A 14,920-nucleotide genomic window follows, 5' to 3' on the forward strand; every position below is an offset into this window, starting at 1 on the left:
AATCCATTCCTTACACGCAGGAAAATACGGTGAATTTTAGATTAACCATGACTTTTGTAGACGTTTTTGTCACTCGATGTCTTGATTCGATACCAAAAATCCCGACATGTTTCCACTACATGTTCCCACCAGTAACACAGGCCTACCTTGAATGAAACAAAGGTCTATGTGGTTTCATGACTGAAAATTCAAATTTGGTTAAATTCTCTTTTGGTCGAAGGTACTATTTTAACTAACACAAGAGAACTAGTGACAGGTCGACCTTACAAGGTATGGCCTGGGCCCGATTTTCTCATTGGTAAGTTGGGCATCTCTCAGGCCACCCAGTGAACATATATATATATATATATTGTTCAAAAAAAATTGAACAATATATATTGGAATACAAATATTCACTGATTCTTTGATCCAGTCGCAAGAAGCCCCTAATCTCCGCTTTTTCCAGAGCCTCCTCATGTCAAAGTAATTGCCCAGATATGGCAGCCGCAGAAGGTCCCTTTTTCCTTCAACCCATGCTTCGGCATATTTGAGGGGAAACCCAGTAAGCGTCGGATTATATACATGGACTTTTAATATATCAAGTCAGCCCAAAAGAAAATATCTTAATATAAATCCTTTTCTTTTTTCCAAGAAAGCTCACGAAACCGTTCTTTTCCTTGTACATGATATTTGTTTACTCATAACCCAAAAATGACGTAATCGTTTTCTCTTCTCATAAACAAACTCATAAATTTCGTGTAGGCTTTCTCAGTTCGGCCACATACATTGCAAGTACTTCATTTCTCTTCCTCTCTCGCTCTCTACCCATGAGAATTTAATGAGTTGCACACGTGATACTCCGACATGGAGTTTTCTGTCGTACGGCAGCAGTGGCTAAAAATATGTTTTCCGTTCCAGAGGGAGGTTTTATAGAAACAGAAAAATAAAGAAATAGATGGAGTGAGATTGACGGGAAAGATTATTTTTAGCTTTCCACCATTGATAATGATGATTGTGATGATGACAAGGTACCGACGACTCAGGGTTCTTGAAACCCAAAACGACGTCAAATTGGAGAATCACACTAAAGGGGAATGTTATCTATCAGGATGAAATTGTTTCGCTTCCTTTGAAGATTTGGGAGGAATCACTGAAAAGTTCTCATGTTAATGATTTCTTAGGAAAAATTAAATCTATTTGCTATCATTCAGGTATCAGAGATCAAAGAAACTTACCTCATGATTTTTGTGAATAGGCTGGCCCTGTGATCCCAGAGCACATATTTGGTCTTACTATACCGGTCATAAATGAATATCTGATGTATAAATAATTCTAGATATGTATAATATAAATAATTATGTATAGAATTTTGAGATATATCTGGGCAAGAATTACGCATATTTGTGGTGAGAATCGGGTAGATGTCTCGTTTTCTTTTACATTGACATCAGGTCAACCCTGCTTGAGAGTTATTATAAATGTCAGTGGTTATTTTATATCTTCGGATTTTTTTGTTTCATTCCCATACTATTGTAAATTTTGGTCACGAACTAGCGTTGCTGGTAGTTCGAAACCGGGATTCAAGGAATCGGGTGCTAATGCAGTAATATCTTATAGAACAAAACCGATGAAAAATAAAGCCATGATGAGTGACCATGACCACCAAAGAAGACGAAACCGACAAATATTGCCTTGCTGTATTGCCAGGGCCATGCTCAGTTATTTGGCGGTACTCTAATACAATTTTTCTGATATTTTTTTGCGGCCATAGACCCTATTTCATTCTTTTGTCGTCTTTCCTCCCCCAGTATCATCCAAGGTCCCCTCATACTGGAGTGAGACACTTTCGCATTAAATTGTTTTCATAGTAAATTTATAAATTGATAGAATCTTAAACCACGACTACTACTCTATACTAATCCTTATTTAGTTTCATAAGTACCTGACAATCAATCAATCAAGTACTTACTCACGAAAATTGTAGCTAGATCTCATGATAATGAGGGCCCCCCCCCCCCCTGGGCAGTGCCGGGTAAGCCCATATGTTAAGACGACACTGCCGCTACTTCAGAATTACCATATTTCAACAAGTATACCGTCCCTGTAATACAGTGAAACCTAAAATTTTTCGCGTTCACAGCGCACAACTTCGATTTCTATGGTCAGTCCAACGTAAATCGGATCCACGTCGTCATACTAAACACATTGTTAACACCTCATATAACTAGTGCAAGAACTATAAAAAAAATATAGGGCCTTGTAGCACCCTAGCGGAAGAACACGGGCGCTGATGAGATGATTACAGGATCACTTCCGATCTCATCTGTTACTTAATAATGTTAGGACTTATTAATTGCTTGACGTTTTAATTAATTGAGCGTCTTTTTCTCCTCCACCTAATACACCAAGATTTCTTCTCCCTCTCTCTCTCTCTTGACCTAGGTTCTATTTAAAGGGCTATTTACAGTCTGTAGCACCTGAATCATCTTTGAGGTATATTAAAAGAAAAGAGCCTGTAGGCTGTTTCTTTAAAGATAATAATTGCTATAGATCACTTTTTAAATGAGAAAACACCGATGAGAAGAGCCTTAGGATGAAAATGTGGCCATGATTGAATGTGAATTATATGGGTGTGGACATTTATGTTGTTATAACCTCTAAATGAGTGTTTCTTGATGACTGGGGATGTCCCGGAAGTTCATTCTCAATGACAGTTATTTCCCATCAAACACTGATTACGGTCATTTAATTTTGTTTTGTAAGAATCATCTCATTAAAATTCTGGTCCATTTATCATTTCTCGGTTCTGAAATATCCATTTCTTTTCGTGTGGAAAAAATACTCTTAAACGAAAATCTCTCTGGCTTTCTTTCACAATATACATAATTCCATAGTTCTATAAATCATTATTATCTTCAAAAAATCCTAACTTTACTTGCGATGGGCATCTGTAACAATAAAGGGTTTTTTTTAGCTATAGAGTGGATGGCAGTCAATAATTCTTCAAAATTTCAAATTTTTTAACGAAAACAGGATAAGTTACTTTAGCAATACAGTATTTAAAGTAATAGTATTTTAAAACTACACTTTTGATGTGTAGTGATAACCCTATCGAGTTTAATGAAATAGTAGAGATGGATGATGATTTTTTGCAGCTAAAGATACATGAATAGGCTTTCTACACCGGGCGAGCGCACTTGTCCGAAATGCAAGAGGTCCTGGGTTCGATTTCAGGTCCGAAACACTCATTGTTTGAGTGTTTCGGACCTGTTGCGATGAAATCAAACAATGAGTGTTTCAAATCTGTTGCAATGAAATCAATCATCCAACAATGAGTATTTCAAACCTGTTGTGATGAAATCAATCACTAAACAATGAGTATTTTTTTTCAAATCTTTTGCGATGAAATTAAACAAGTAACGATGGAATCAAATAGCTGTTATTTCATTTGAAGACAAGGGGCATTTCAGTGGTTTCCCATGACAGTGGGAGTTTCTGAAGCATTATAAAATTCTTGAAGATTTTTTATTAATATGCATATTCAATATTTTTATATGCATAAATTGGACTCTCTCAAGGGCCCCCAAAAATTTCTTGAGCCCCGAGTCCCATAACTTGTTAAGACGGCCCTAGTTATAGATGAGGCCAGTTAGTGTGCAGCGCGTGATGCAATAATACAATGCACAATAATCGCATTAATATTTACCGAGGTGTCTCTTTCTCTCTCAACATTATATTTTACAATACTTTTCTCTTTTCTAGAAAATTCCAATACTGGAAATAATAATAATTAATTAACGAATTTTTTCATAAAATTATATGCTCTTTACTATAGTGCGTTCTTATTTGATTGCAGATTTCTCTGGCGTCAGTTGTAACGAACCCGGACGAACTTCAGAACCAACTTCAAGTTCTCAGTGATCTGTGCCATAAAGCTTTCATGGTAAGGATCTATTTTCTTCTAACAATATGTGTGTATTATCATCCCGAAAGGTCTGAGCGTTTTGCTTGCTTCACATGTTTCAGCAGGTGATCTGTCTTTTTATCAAACTAAAACAAACGCCGTGCAGCAAAACGAGAGAATTACATATCAAAATGCTTGTTTCGATCACTATTTCTATCACTTTACTAATCTACATGTACCTGACTCTACATACCAATTGAGGTACCCTATGGCACACATGCTCAATCCATGTCCTGCGGGCCAAATGCAGGCCTTGAATTCATTTGATGTGGCTCGCGACCTCAAACCTAATTTTGTAAAAATGAACTAAGCGGCACATTTACAGATGACTTAAGTAACCTAAAGTGAAGTTCCACATCATTCAAGTGACCCGCGGAACATTTACAGATCACTCAAGGGACCAGCATAACAGTTCCAGATCACTTAAAGGCCCCGCGGCAGATTTACAGATCACTTGAGTGATCCGTGTCATAATTCCAGAGCACTTAAGTGACCTGTGGCACATTTACAGATCATTAATTAACCAGCAGTGCAGTTTCACATCACTTAAGTGGTAAATTGTAACATGACTCTTTTCGTGACCTCTTTTCCAATACCAACAGCGCAGAAAATTATAATTAGTGGTTTGAATAAAAATTATAGCACTTTCGATGTTTTTTATGCAAATAAATCAATTTTGTTTTAAAAGTTCGGGGATATTTTTTTCGGACATGCAAAATATTGGTTTGGGGGCATCAATAATTTCAAGTTATATACCCGACTGGGCATGTAAATTGTTGAAGAGCCAGCCCTGTGTCGGCAATACCTTTTCATACATTTTGTGATTCCGAATTCAGTAACTGTCTCACTGATAGCATCGACATTATTGAATTAGATCATGATCAAAAGAGAGAAAAAAAAACTATTAAAACAGTTCTTTTTTGGGCAAGCCTCTGTGAGTATGTATTAATTATTTATCACGAGTATCATTCAGTTACGTGTATATTGTAGGAAGGAACGAAAAAAAACGGGGCACTTACGATGCACACGGGCGTTCCTGAAAATGAAAAAATAATAATATTAATTTAGCACGTGTGTTGTGTTGTGTTCTAGATGTTCAACGAACACCCGGATGAAGACATTAAAAAACTTGATACTAATAGGGATAATTCCACTCCCCCTTTTTTTTTTTGGAGGAAACTAAGCGCCTTCACTTGAATAACAATGAGAGTTCTTGATGCTGCTGGGTTGTGTGTGTGTGTGTGTGTTGTTGCAACACTGCAATTTTAAATTATTTTCTCCAGCTCCCCCTCCTTCATTCATGAAAGCTGTATAGTGTTGGAGATGTAACCTGTTATTTTATGAGTAATTGAACCCCCGAGGTCTTCATTTCATAACATTTTTTTTAGGTCAGTTAATGGTGGGAGGGGTTTATTCTATGGAGATGGGCGTTATGGTTTCCGTAGTTCCATGGAAAAAAACTTTCTTTTTTTAAATATAACATCTTTCTTATAATATCGGATTGCTTTTCGTTCTAATCTGTATAGTTATTCCTTTAAATGTTATTACATAGAGAAAATCATTTGGCACATTTTTGTGAAATAATTTCTGGTTATCTATGATCGTCATCCAAAGAAATATGTTCTGATAAAACATACTAGAGTAAATAGAAAAAATTCGAAATCACGGTCTCCAGACGTTTACGGGGACTGCCCATGGGGGAGGGGATGAAAAGGATGAACCCTGAAGATTTGAACCCCGACCGTACGAACCTGACGCCTCAACCACACAAACACGCTATCATAACAGTAATGAGTGCCTACAGTAATGAGGGTATAATTTCAAATATCTAGTGTCAGCTCTTATCCGATCTCTTGGCGGTAACTACTACTACTAAACCGCACAATGCCCTTTGTAAAAACATTCCTGTAAAGATACTTCTAATGGATTGGGGCATGCCGTGTATTTTGTGTCCTGTAAGTGTTCTGTAACTAACGTGAAGTTTATTTCTGCTGTTATGCCAGCAAGAAGTGCTCCCACCTGTCTTCCGAGTGAGGAAGGTAGGCAAGAGCATCTCGGGAGGTACATAGCTTGTTGTATTATGCGGGAATGGCGAGTGGATGTGGTGTCCTCCGGACTAGAGAAAATAAACTTTTTGTCAGTTCAAAATTACAGAAAGTGGATACCAAAAAATGTTCACTCGCCTCGAAAGAGAGAAATCATCTACCCGCTTTTACGGTCCCATCGGCAAGGGTAAATAGCAGATAAAGGGTCATTTAAGTATTACGTCAGCATCGGGGGGGGGGTTCGGATTTGCTGACTTTTGATGACGGGGGGGAGGGGGTTTGAAGGTTGCTTACGTTATCAACCATCCCTTTTTGAAGATATGAAATGTTCTAAGCTGCTGACGAAATTTTGCTGACAGAGGGGAGGGGCGTCAGTGTTTTGCTGACTTTTGCTGACAAGGAGGGAGGGGTCAAAAATGGCTGAAAATCTGCTTACGTAATACTTGAATGGCCCCTAAGACTCGTTAACTATCAATTGTTCCTAAACTGTGAAACCCTTTAGCTCAACGTACCAAACTTTTACGTTGGAGAAACCTCTACCATAATCGCGAATCTGTTTGGAATAACAGTCTCTTGATTGCTCCTCTCTAAATTCTAAACTCCTAAATTGTCTCATAGCACACCTCTGGTTGAACCTTTGTCACCCTATAACCATTTGGAAATCACTGTACTTATTTGCGATAATAAGCTGGACGTCCCTTTTGTAATGAGTTCCAATGCTGTAAGAAGACGGCGTGCCGATCAGCGTACGTGAATAGGGGACACCCTTCAGAAATTTCAGCAGTGATTTCGCCTCTCCTACGACCTGTACAAGTGCTTAAAAACCTGGCATTTATTATTTTTATCATTGGTAGACAAAAAAAATAGAAAAACAAACCTTATTTCGTTCAGAACTTATGTTACTTCAACTTTTATTACTTCCCTACGATGTCCATTCATCACGGCATTCATGTGGTCACAATAATACTTCAAGCAGCGTAGCAGGTGTCGCCGTCCGAAAAAAAAAAGAAACCGATAAAATTTCAGGGGGTCCCCGGACCATAAATTACGTCGACCCTTCTCGAAGCACCCTATTCCGTCAAGCACCAAAGAAAAAGAGCAAAGACCTATACCTCCTTGTCTCAAAAAAACACTATCGGCCATCTTGTATTCTGCCGGCAATCTACAGCAGGAACAAATCCAAACATTGTACGCGTATATTTCGGATAAAACATACATAATCGGAATTATCGAGCTAAATAACTCATTTTTTTTTAAACCATGGAGGGCCCCCCAGAGAATATTATTATATTTTAAGAGTTGGTACGGGGGGGGGGGGCGCTCCCCACACAACGACTACGACATTTTGTTGACGGGGGTCGTAGTCGTCTTTCACGGGAGATTTACTGTGACTTCTGCAATCGGCTTTGACGGTGGTCCGTCTAGTCCTAGGCAGTTTGTTTTATACTCATGTACATATATATTCAGATTCTGACCCCTGTGGCCACCACGTTTTGCTTCCTACTAATAATAATAATAAAACAAGTTCTATATACCTTTAGCAAGTCTGATCTTGTCTCGAACGTGTGCGTGGTAGTTTGGTAGTGGTGAGATTGTGGTATTTCGCGTCCCGTCTTTTTCTCTCCACCACATGCTTTTTAGTGCCTCATCACCCCACCTTAAACCAGACATTGTATTTATACGAGTTGAACTAGCTGCTATATACACACATCATCTTTTTCTCAGATAATATACGTTTCCCACCTTTTTTTTTTGGCCTTTAAAGACGGACGTAACAATCCGTAAGAAAAATTAATGGTTAAATTGTTATTTATTGAATAAAAAAATGTAATCTTAGCACGTACCGGCGGATTTGTTCCCCGATATCGCTTGTAATCGAGACGTTGCTGGAGAGAATTTATGTCACTATCGGAGTTGTATGATTTGCATGTTTATTATGATAGATGTTGGTTGTAAAACATGTTTTATTTTGTTGTTTTTTTTGGAATAGGAAATGCTTTCATTAATGTTGATGGGAGGGGTAAATGCATGGCATGAGTTATTGTCGCTATTAGTATTCCAAATTTATTACCTGTAAGATAGTGTCATGAAGAAATGTATAATAACGTGTTAATTAAAGCTGGGTTGAGTTTGTTTTGATTCTTTTTAAACCATAATAAATTTCTTTGTGTGAGGCTAAAATTACGGAAGATTCATACAAATGTTAGGATAATATACTTCTAAAATATATATATATGAATTTTTCTTATCTTCAGCAGTTGCCAACGCAGTTTTATTTATTTATTTCGTGACATCTGCATACATGAAACATGGGCTTTGCTTTCTTCAACATTAGTTCAACGTTCAGTACTTGCGATGTTACGCATGAATTACCGAGACACCTATTGAAACAAAAATGAGTCAACTTTGACCCTTATATTTTTGAATCCTCTGAATCCTTAGGACTTTATATAGTACTGTTTAGAACTTTCATTCTCCTAGTATTTAAGTACACACTTCGATAGCTCAGTAATGTCGAAAAATTATAAACGGTTCATTTTCGCAACATTCTACTACACCCGAATTGACCAGATGATATCGGACGTGCAGTTGCTGCGTATGTTTAAATGTCGTCAGGATATCGTTAATTGTGTCGGTACAATTAATAAAAGCTGGGGATCTATAATCCCACACGTAGGAATTGCACAACACTTCTCAACCATCAATAGAGGGTATTCCTGTGAAGTCAACAATTTTCGCAATATTCGCATCTGCACCTGCTAACGTCCATGGTACGTTAAACACCCGACTCTCAGGAAATAAACGTGTACCATGCGAGTGAGTGTGTGCATTCTGACAGAGTTGCCAGTTGAGGTAGACACAACACGTGACACCCAGTAATATCCACAGTTTTTGATATTGTGATCTGTACGTGTGTGTGTGTAAATGGGAGATCCTGAAATTTTTTTTGATCATTATTAAACATAATTTCTTTTTTTCGATCAGTATATTAAAAGCTTATCTCTACTTACATAATTTCTAAAATTGCGAAGTATTTCTGAAATAGTGACTGAGCAGAGGTTATGAAATTATGATTTAGCAGTTAGTTGATTGTGATCAGGCCGGGTTTGTTGATTGTGATCGAGCAGAGCTAGTAAACTCTGTAATAAATATTGTGGTCAACCATAGTTTTCTGGAATTATTTCGATATGTATGAAGTATTATGTTAAGCAGAGTTAACTAAAGGCGCTTATATATTAGCGCGCGATCTTGTAACGTACGACCCCCTGCAGCGATTTGAATCCGTTCTAATCCGCATAGACGAACTTTCTTTGTGTTCGTTGAAAAAAAACCGATTCCAGGTGGATTCAGTTCAAACAGCTCAAGAATCGTTCGCAACAATGTACAAATTAACTGAACAACCAATTGTGAAGGCTATGGGCATCTTTTTCTCAGCCACCTCGTTGGGTATTTTGCCTATTGTGGCCTTGTATTTGTATTTGCTTACATTGCATGATCCGCACGCTAATGTGTATACGCGCCTTAACTCTGATTGTAATCAAGCAAAGTTAGTTGATTCTAATCAAGGAGAGTTAGTTAAGTCCTTTACGATCATGACCATAATATTGCATCCAAACTCCAGTGGAATAAATTCAAACAAGTTCTCTGTGTTTTCGTTCCTCTTTTTCTCTCTCTCTCTCCACCGTCACGAAGCTTTATAGTAACCCCTATCTCAACTGAAGTGGTTTTTTCTTTCCTTTCTTTCTATACTCCTGTAAATGATTTTTTTTTCACACGTATAATGTATCTTTCTACTATATACATGTAAGAGCGAAAGCGAACACGAAGGGTGAAGGTAAAAAGAGGACTCTAAAAACTTCCCTTATCTATCACATTTATTTCCTTTTTTTATATTCTCTCCCCCTTTCCCCCTTTTTTTTTCTAACGTGCGGTTAGATTAGGACGAGGTTACCAGATTTATTGCTGATTCTTCGAATAGAGATAATACAATTTTTTTGCCAAAAGCTTGTACGTGAAGTGGTTAACTCTGTATTAAAGATTGTGGTCAACCATAGTTTTCTGGAATTATTTTTATATGCATGTAGCATATTATGTGATTGTGATCAAACAGAATATGTTGATTGCCAACAAGCATAGTTGGTTGTGGTCGAGCAGAGTTAGTTGATTATGATCAAGCAGAGTTATATGATTATGATCAGAGCAGAGTTAGTTGATTATGATCAAGCGGAGTTCAATGATTATCACATCAAGCAGAGTTCAATGATTATCACATCAAGCAGAGTTAAATGATTATCACATCAAGCAGAGTTAAATGATTATCACATCAAGCAGAGTTAAATGATTACGGATCAAGCAGAGTTAGTTGATGATGATGAAGCGGGAGTTTCTGGAACTCTTTTGATATGAATGAAGCATCGTTTCTGATATAGTTACGGTAGTTATCCGCAGGAACCAGCGTTTTCAAAATTATGATCTACTTGAAAAAGGCAGTCTCTCTCAGTGTTTCAACTGAATGGAACGTGATTTCTGAAGTAACTGAGATTTATGATGCAATGCTTTCCATGCTTCACTTCTACCAAATGTTGGTTATTGTATGTGAGGTCACAGAAAAATTGTCTACATACTAAGTCTAAGAATACCATCTGTGTAACGTACGTAATGAAAAAAAGAAAAGAAACTTGGTATTGTTGGAATAAAAACCTAGTATATACACGTCAGCATTGTTCTTGAAACAATCATGACCATTGTCAAGAGTGAACGTACAGATTTTATCAACACATTTCACAGTTTCTATCTGTTAAGATTGTAGATCGAAAAGTCATTCTCTTCAAGAGCCATTTTTTTTCCATCCTCTCTCCTCCATTCAGCAACATTCCTTCCAACTAAAATTAATGGAATATTTTTCCCGGTTGCATTTAAACTACCCTAAAAATATTCTAAAAATGGATTTTTTAATTGTAAATTCTTTCCCTTAGCTTGACAAGAGGGAGAAAACTTGGATCACATTTTTTAGAAATAGACTTTCTTGGGTTGAAAATTTCAGCTAAAAACAGAACTAGTTAGAAAAACTTAGGAGGGAAGCCATCTTTTCCGTTCCACATCTTCAACAATCCAATTTTTTTCCCTAGTTTTCTCTCATTCCAACATACACACATATACAGAAAGGAAAGATGGCCATTTATTTTTAGTGCTTTTTGCAACATCTGTTTTCTTCCGTCTAGGCACATGAATCTCGTTTGTAAATCACGAGGCATCATCCCTTATACTTTTTTTTTTTTGCTCTTGAACATCCCACGCATCCATGAGGAGGACATTTCTCGTTAAATGATAAATGTGAGAAGAATAGTTAAAAGTCACGCGTGTCTTCTCTCGCGACATTTTCTTTTATCTGGAAACAGAAGAAAGAATTTTTTCTGAGGTAAAACAGGAAAATCCTTATGTGAGGAGAGGTAGCTGTGAAAATGTTCCAGACAAAGCGAATATTTAGCGGCATTTAAGTCATCGAATGAATCTTTAAAGTTCTTTGTGCAATGTCAGCATTTGGGGAGGGGGGGGGACAATGAAGCAAACAAGAAAACTTTCGAAGGTTATTATAGTCGTCCATTTTGGTTTTTTTAGTAGTTTGTAAACTTGAACTTGCAATGGATGAGAAAATATCTGTGACGGCGGCTTTTTCTCTTTGATCTTCTAGTAACCTTCTACCAGTGAGCTGAGTTTTAGCCTAAGCTTCTGAGGAGCTATTGGAAAAACATTTGGAATGTTGCTTGTAATCGTTCCCGTAAAGTTTGCTTTGATTTTGTTTTCTTTCAATGAAGTTCATGGAGGACCACGAAGACTTTGATCTGTTATTATCGGTTGGATGATTCTTTTTAACATTTAACTTGATAGTTCATACGGAGGAGGTTCAGTAATCGTATCGCGATTGTTGCGGCAAACATCTAAAGATGAGCTTTGATGGGTTTACATTAACAGATTTTGGTTATGGAAGATAATTCGATATTTCTTGACAATGAAGACACAATGAAAGTTCCGTTGTGTCTAATAGCTGTTTCGCCCACATATGAGCTCTGGCTTTGCTAGTTTTTGTATCAGTGCAGATTCGGGCATGGATGTCTTTGTAGAGGTTCAAATCAGCTCTTGAATTGACTTTGATCAGCAGTTCTCGGGATTTCATGCTACGAGTATCCCCTGCAAATATGTGACAGGCTTGCACGCCCTTAGAAAAAGAGTGAAAGGGTTTGTTGCGTGCGTACTCAATGTACACGAGGTTTTCATATACCTATTTGAAATGAGTAAGCGATGTGCGTTGTCTTTAAAATACGTGGGTGATGTACGTTATTCCTGAAAATGGATAACGCACTCCTTATGTGTGGATAATTTTGGATAATTTACATTATCCTTGAAACGCGTAGGAGGCTTGAAAGTCTTTCGAAATGCGTGCGAAGTGCGCATACACCCCTGGAAATGCATGTGATATGTGCGTACGCCTAGAAATGCGGACAATACTCGCATATCCTTGGAAATCCTTTATTTGCTTGAAACCCCCCCCCCCCCTCAAGGGAATGCTCGGACCATGTGCGTACTCTTGAAAATGCGCAGATGTGTGCGTTCCTCTTGCAATGTAGGAAGTTTTCGTACACTCCTTAAAAATTGACATTTTGCGTTATCCTTGAAGTGCGTAGGAGGCTTGTGCAGCCCTAAAACTGAGTGCGTATCCCTGGAAATGCGCAGAAGCTTTGATAATCCCTCTTGCTTGAAAAGCCCCCTTTCCAGTATAGTGTTTCTCAAAATGTGCGTCGTGTCTCCTAGGGGCGTCGCGCCGAGCTAAATACATTGATTAGTTTATCTATTTATGCTTTGAAATGGTTCTTTCATGTGGATAAATATCTACCAAACTATTCTGAGGAGCCTCAGATGAACCATGAATTGGGCAAGGGAACCGTGGGTGACGAAAGTTTCAGAATCACTGCCCTAGCAATTCTTTATATGTGTGTGCGTGTTCCTCTTGCAATTCATAGGAGGCTTTCCTATACTGCCTAAAATTGTGATGTGCGTTATCCTGGAAATGCGGGGGATGATGCGCGGTATCCTTGAAATGCGTAAGAGTCTTGTACATCCTTAGAGCCGCGTGAGAACTGTGAATATACGACGCATAGACGTCGTGCGAAATTCTTAAAAAACCCCAGTTGCTTGAAACTCTCAAGTAATGCGTGAGAGGTGTGTGTATACTATTAGAAAGGCGTAGAATTCTTGCATATCGCTGAAAAGCCGAGGGAGACTTTCTTATTCTCAGTGATTCAAAGAACTTCTTGATGAAAGTACTCTCGTTCGAGGAGAAGGAAGAAAAAATCAATCCCAACACACATAATTAACTTTTGAGTGCGGGGGGGGGGGGGAGTTATCCCTATCACAAATTTCTTTTGAAGTCCTGCGGGAACTTTGACCCTGAGTGAAATAATTTCGTTGCCTCGTCGTTTAACGTTCTCTCAACGTGAACGTAAGTCGGTTAACGGAGGTATAATTGGACTCTATAAGAAGAGAGGGGGGGAAATATAGAGAAAAATAATGGAAATAAGAAACGCTATAAATATTTGAGAGGGGGAGGATAAACTTAAATAGCCTGCATATCCTCTCATATCAGGTCCCGAAAAATATTTAAAAGACGCGTATGTAGTTTCAAATTCTTTCCGAAACACTTCCTGTAACTTTATGACGTTTTGTGAGCTGGTTGAGGGGTGGTAAAAAAAATCACAGCCCCGATCTCCTCCCTCCTGACAGGATTAAGGAGAAAGCACTCTTCCTCATAATCATCATCACCATCATCAAATCTTTTGCTCTGGAAAAAAAAGTCAGTCTAAACAAAACACATTTCAGTAACTTCATCCGGCTGCTGTCTGTCACTCTCCCCCCGCTCCAGATCTCGTTGAATGACATGTCTGATGTGACACTCGAATTTCATGACACACGAGCTCCGGTGACACAAGGGGGTAAGTCGGGCACTAAATTTTGTCTTAACACTTTTTCCCCCTTGCTATTTGAAGGAGAAAAAAAATTGAGACACGGGACGCCTTCCTCCTTATTATTCACTTGGGGTTGGACAGGCGGGCAATACATGATACCTTTTTTTTCTTGCATGTAAACAAAATAGACTAATAAAATTTCCTACAAACTTTAAACGAGTAAAATATATCATCTAAGAATTTGGAAGGTTAAGTTGCTTATGACGCAAATGAATCTACTCACGCTGTATATAGGGCCAGTATAGTATTATCCCCCGAGAGCCTCAATCGCATGAGGGTCTCGTGATAATCAGATCTGGAAACAATTTTCGAAAGTATTTAAGTTGGCATGTTAAATTTCTAGCTGAGTGGGGGGCCCCCTAGAACATAATTTTTGCCTGTGGTTCAACGTGATGCTGTTAAGACGGCCTGTGCATTCAATTTCCAGATCATTACAGATGTACAAATACAGTCGGACTAAGTCGGAAAAAACAATAAAAATATTCGTTACACGTGAACTTCGTTTTGTTCGTACCTCCAACACGATACTTACGTAGTATGAAAAATTCACGCATTTGGCATCTTAATTTCGAATCTTAATTTCGAAATATGTAAAACAGATGGCAGCAAGAACAAGAAAAAAATACGTTTTTGACATCGTAAATACGTTAGGGCCGCGCATATATACATACATACGTGCACACACGTCAGGAAAGACAGGGTAACAACAACAACACTTTCTAATTAGGTTTTTGAAGACACTTTGTTTTCTGTTCCTATGAAAGTTTAATTTCTATATTTTAATAACTATACAACCCCTTGCAACATGAATAATATATCTGAGTGATGCACGTTATTTGGATACTAATTTTTTTCTAATTGGAAGTATGCCTCTACGATCAATGGTTCGTCAGTAAAATGCAGCAATGGCA

General features: G+C 38.0%; 1 protein-coding gene across 1 annotated transcript in view; it reads left to right on the forward strand.

Annotated features, from left to right (window-relative positions):
• The window catches only part of LOC149088722 (reversion-inducing cysteine-rich protein with Kazal motifs-like), a 93,584-nt gene that overhangs the window by 41,329 nt on the left and 37,335 nt on the right, over nucleotides 1–14,920 (forward strand). The window contains exon 3 of the mRNA XM_089249301.1: nucleotides 3,836–3,922. Coding sequence (XP_089105427.1) covers nucleotides 3,836–3,922 — 87 coding nt within the window. The remainder of the gene's footprint in view (nucleotides 1–3,835; nucleotides 3,923–14,920) is intronic.

Source organism: Pholcus phalangioides, unplaced genomic scaffold, assembly GCF_987345545.1.
Source record: "Pholcus phalangioides strain wild (caught in Gottingen) unplaced genomic scaffold, Ppha-v1.0 ptg000003l_1, whole genome shotgun sequence".
In the NCBI taxonomy this organism is placed as follows: Eukaryota; Metazoa; Arthropoda; class Arachnida; order Araneae; family Pholcidae; genus Pholcus; species Pholcus phalangioides.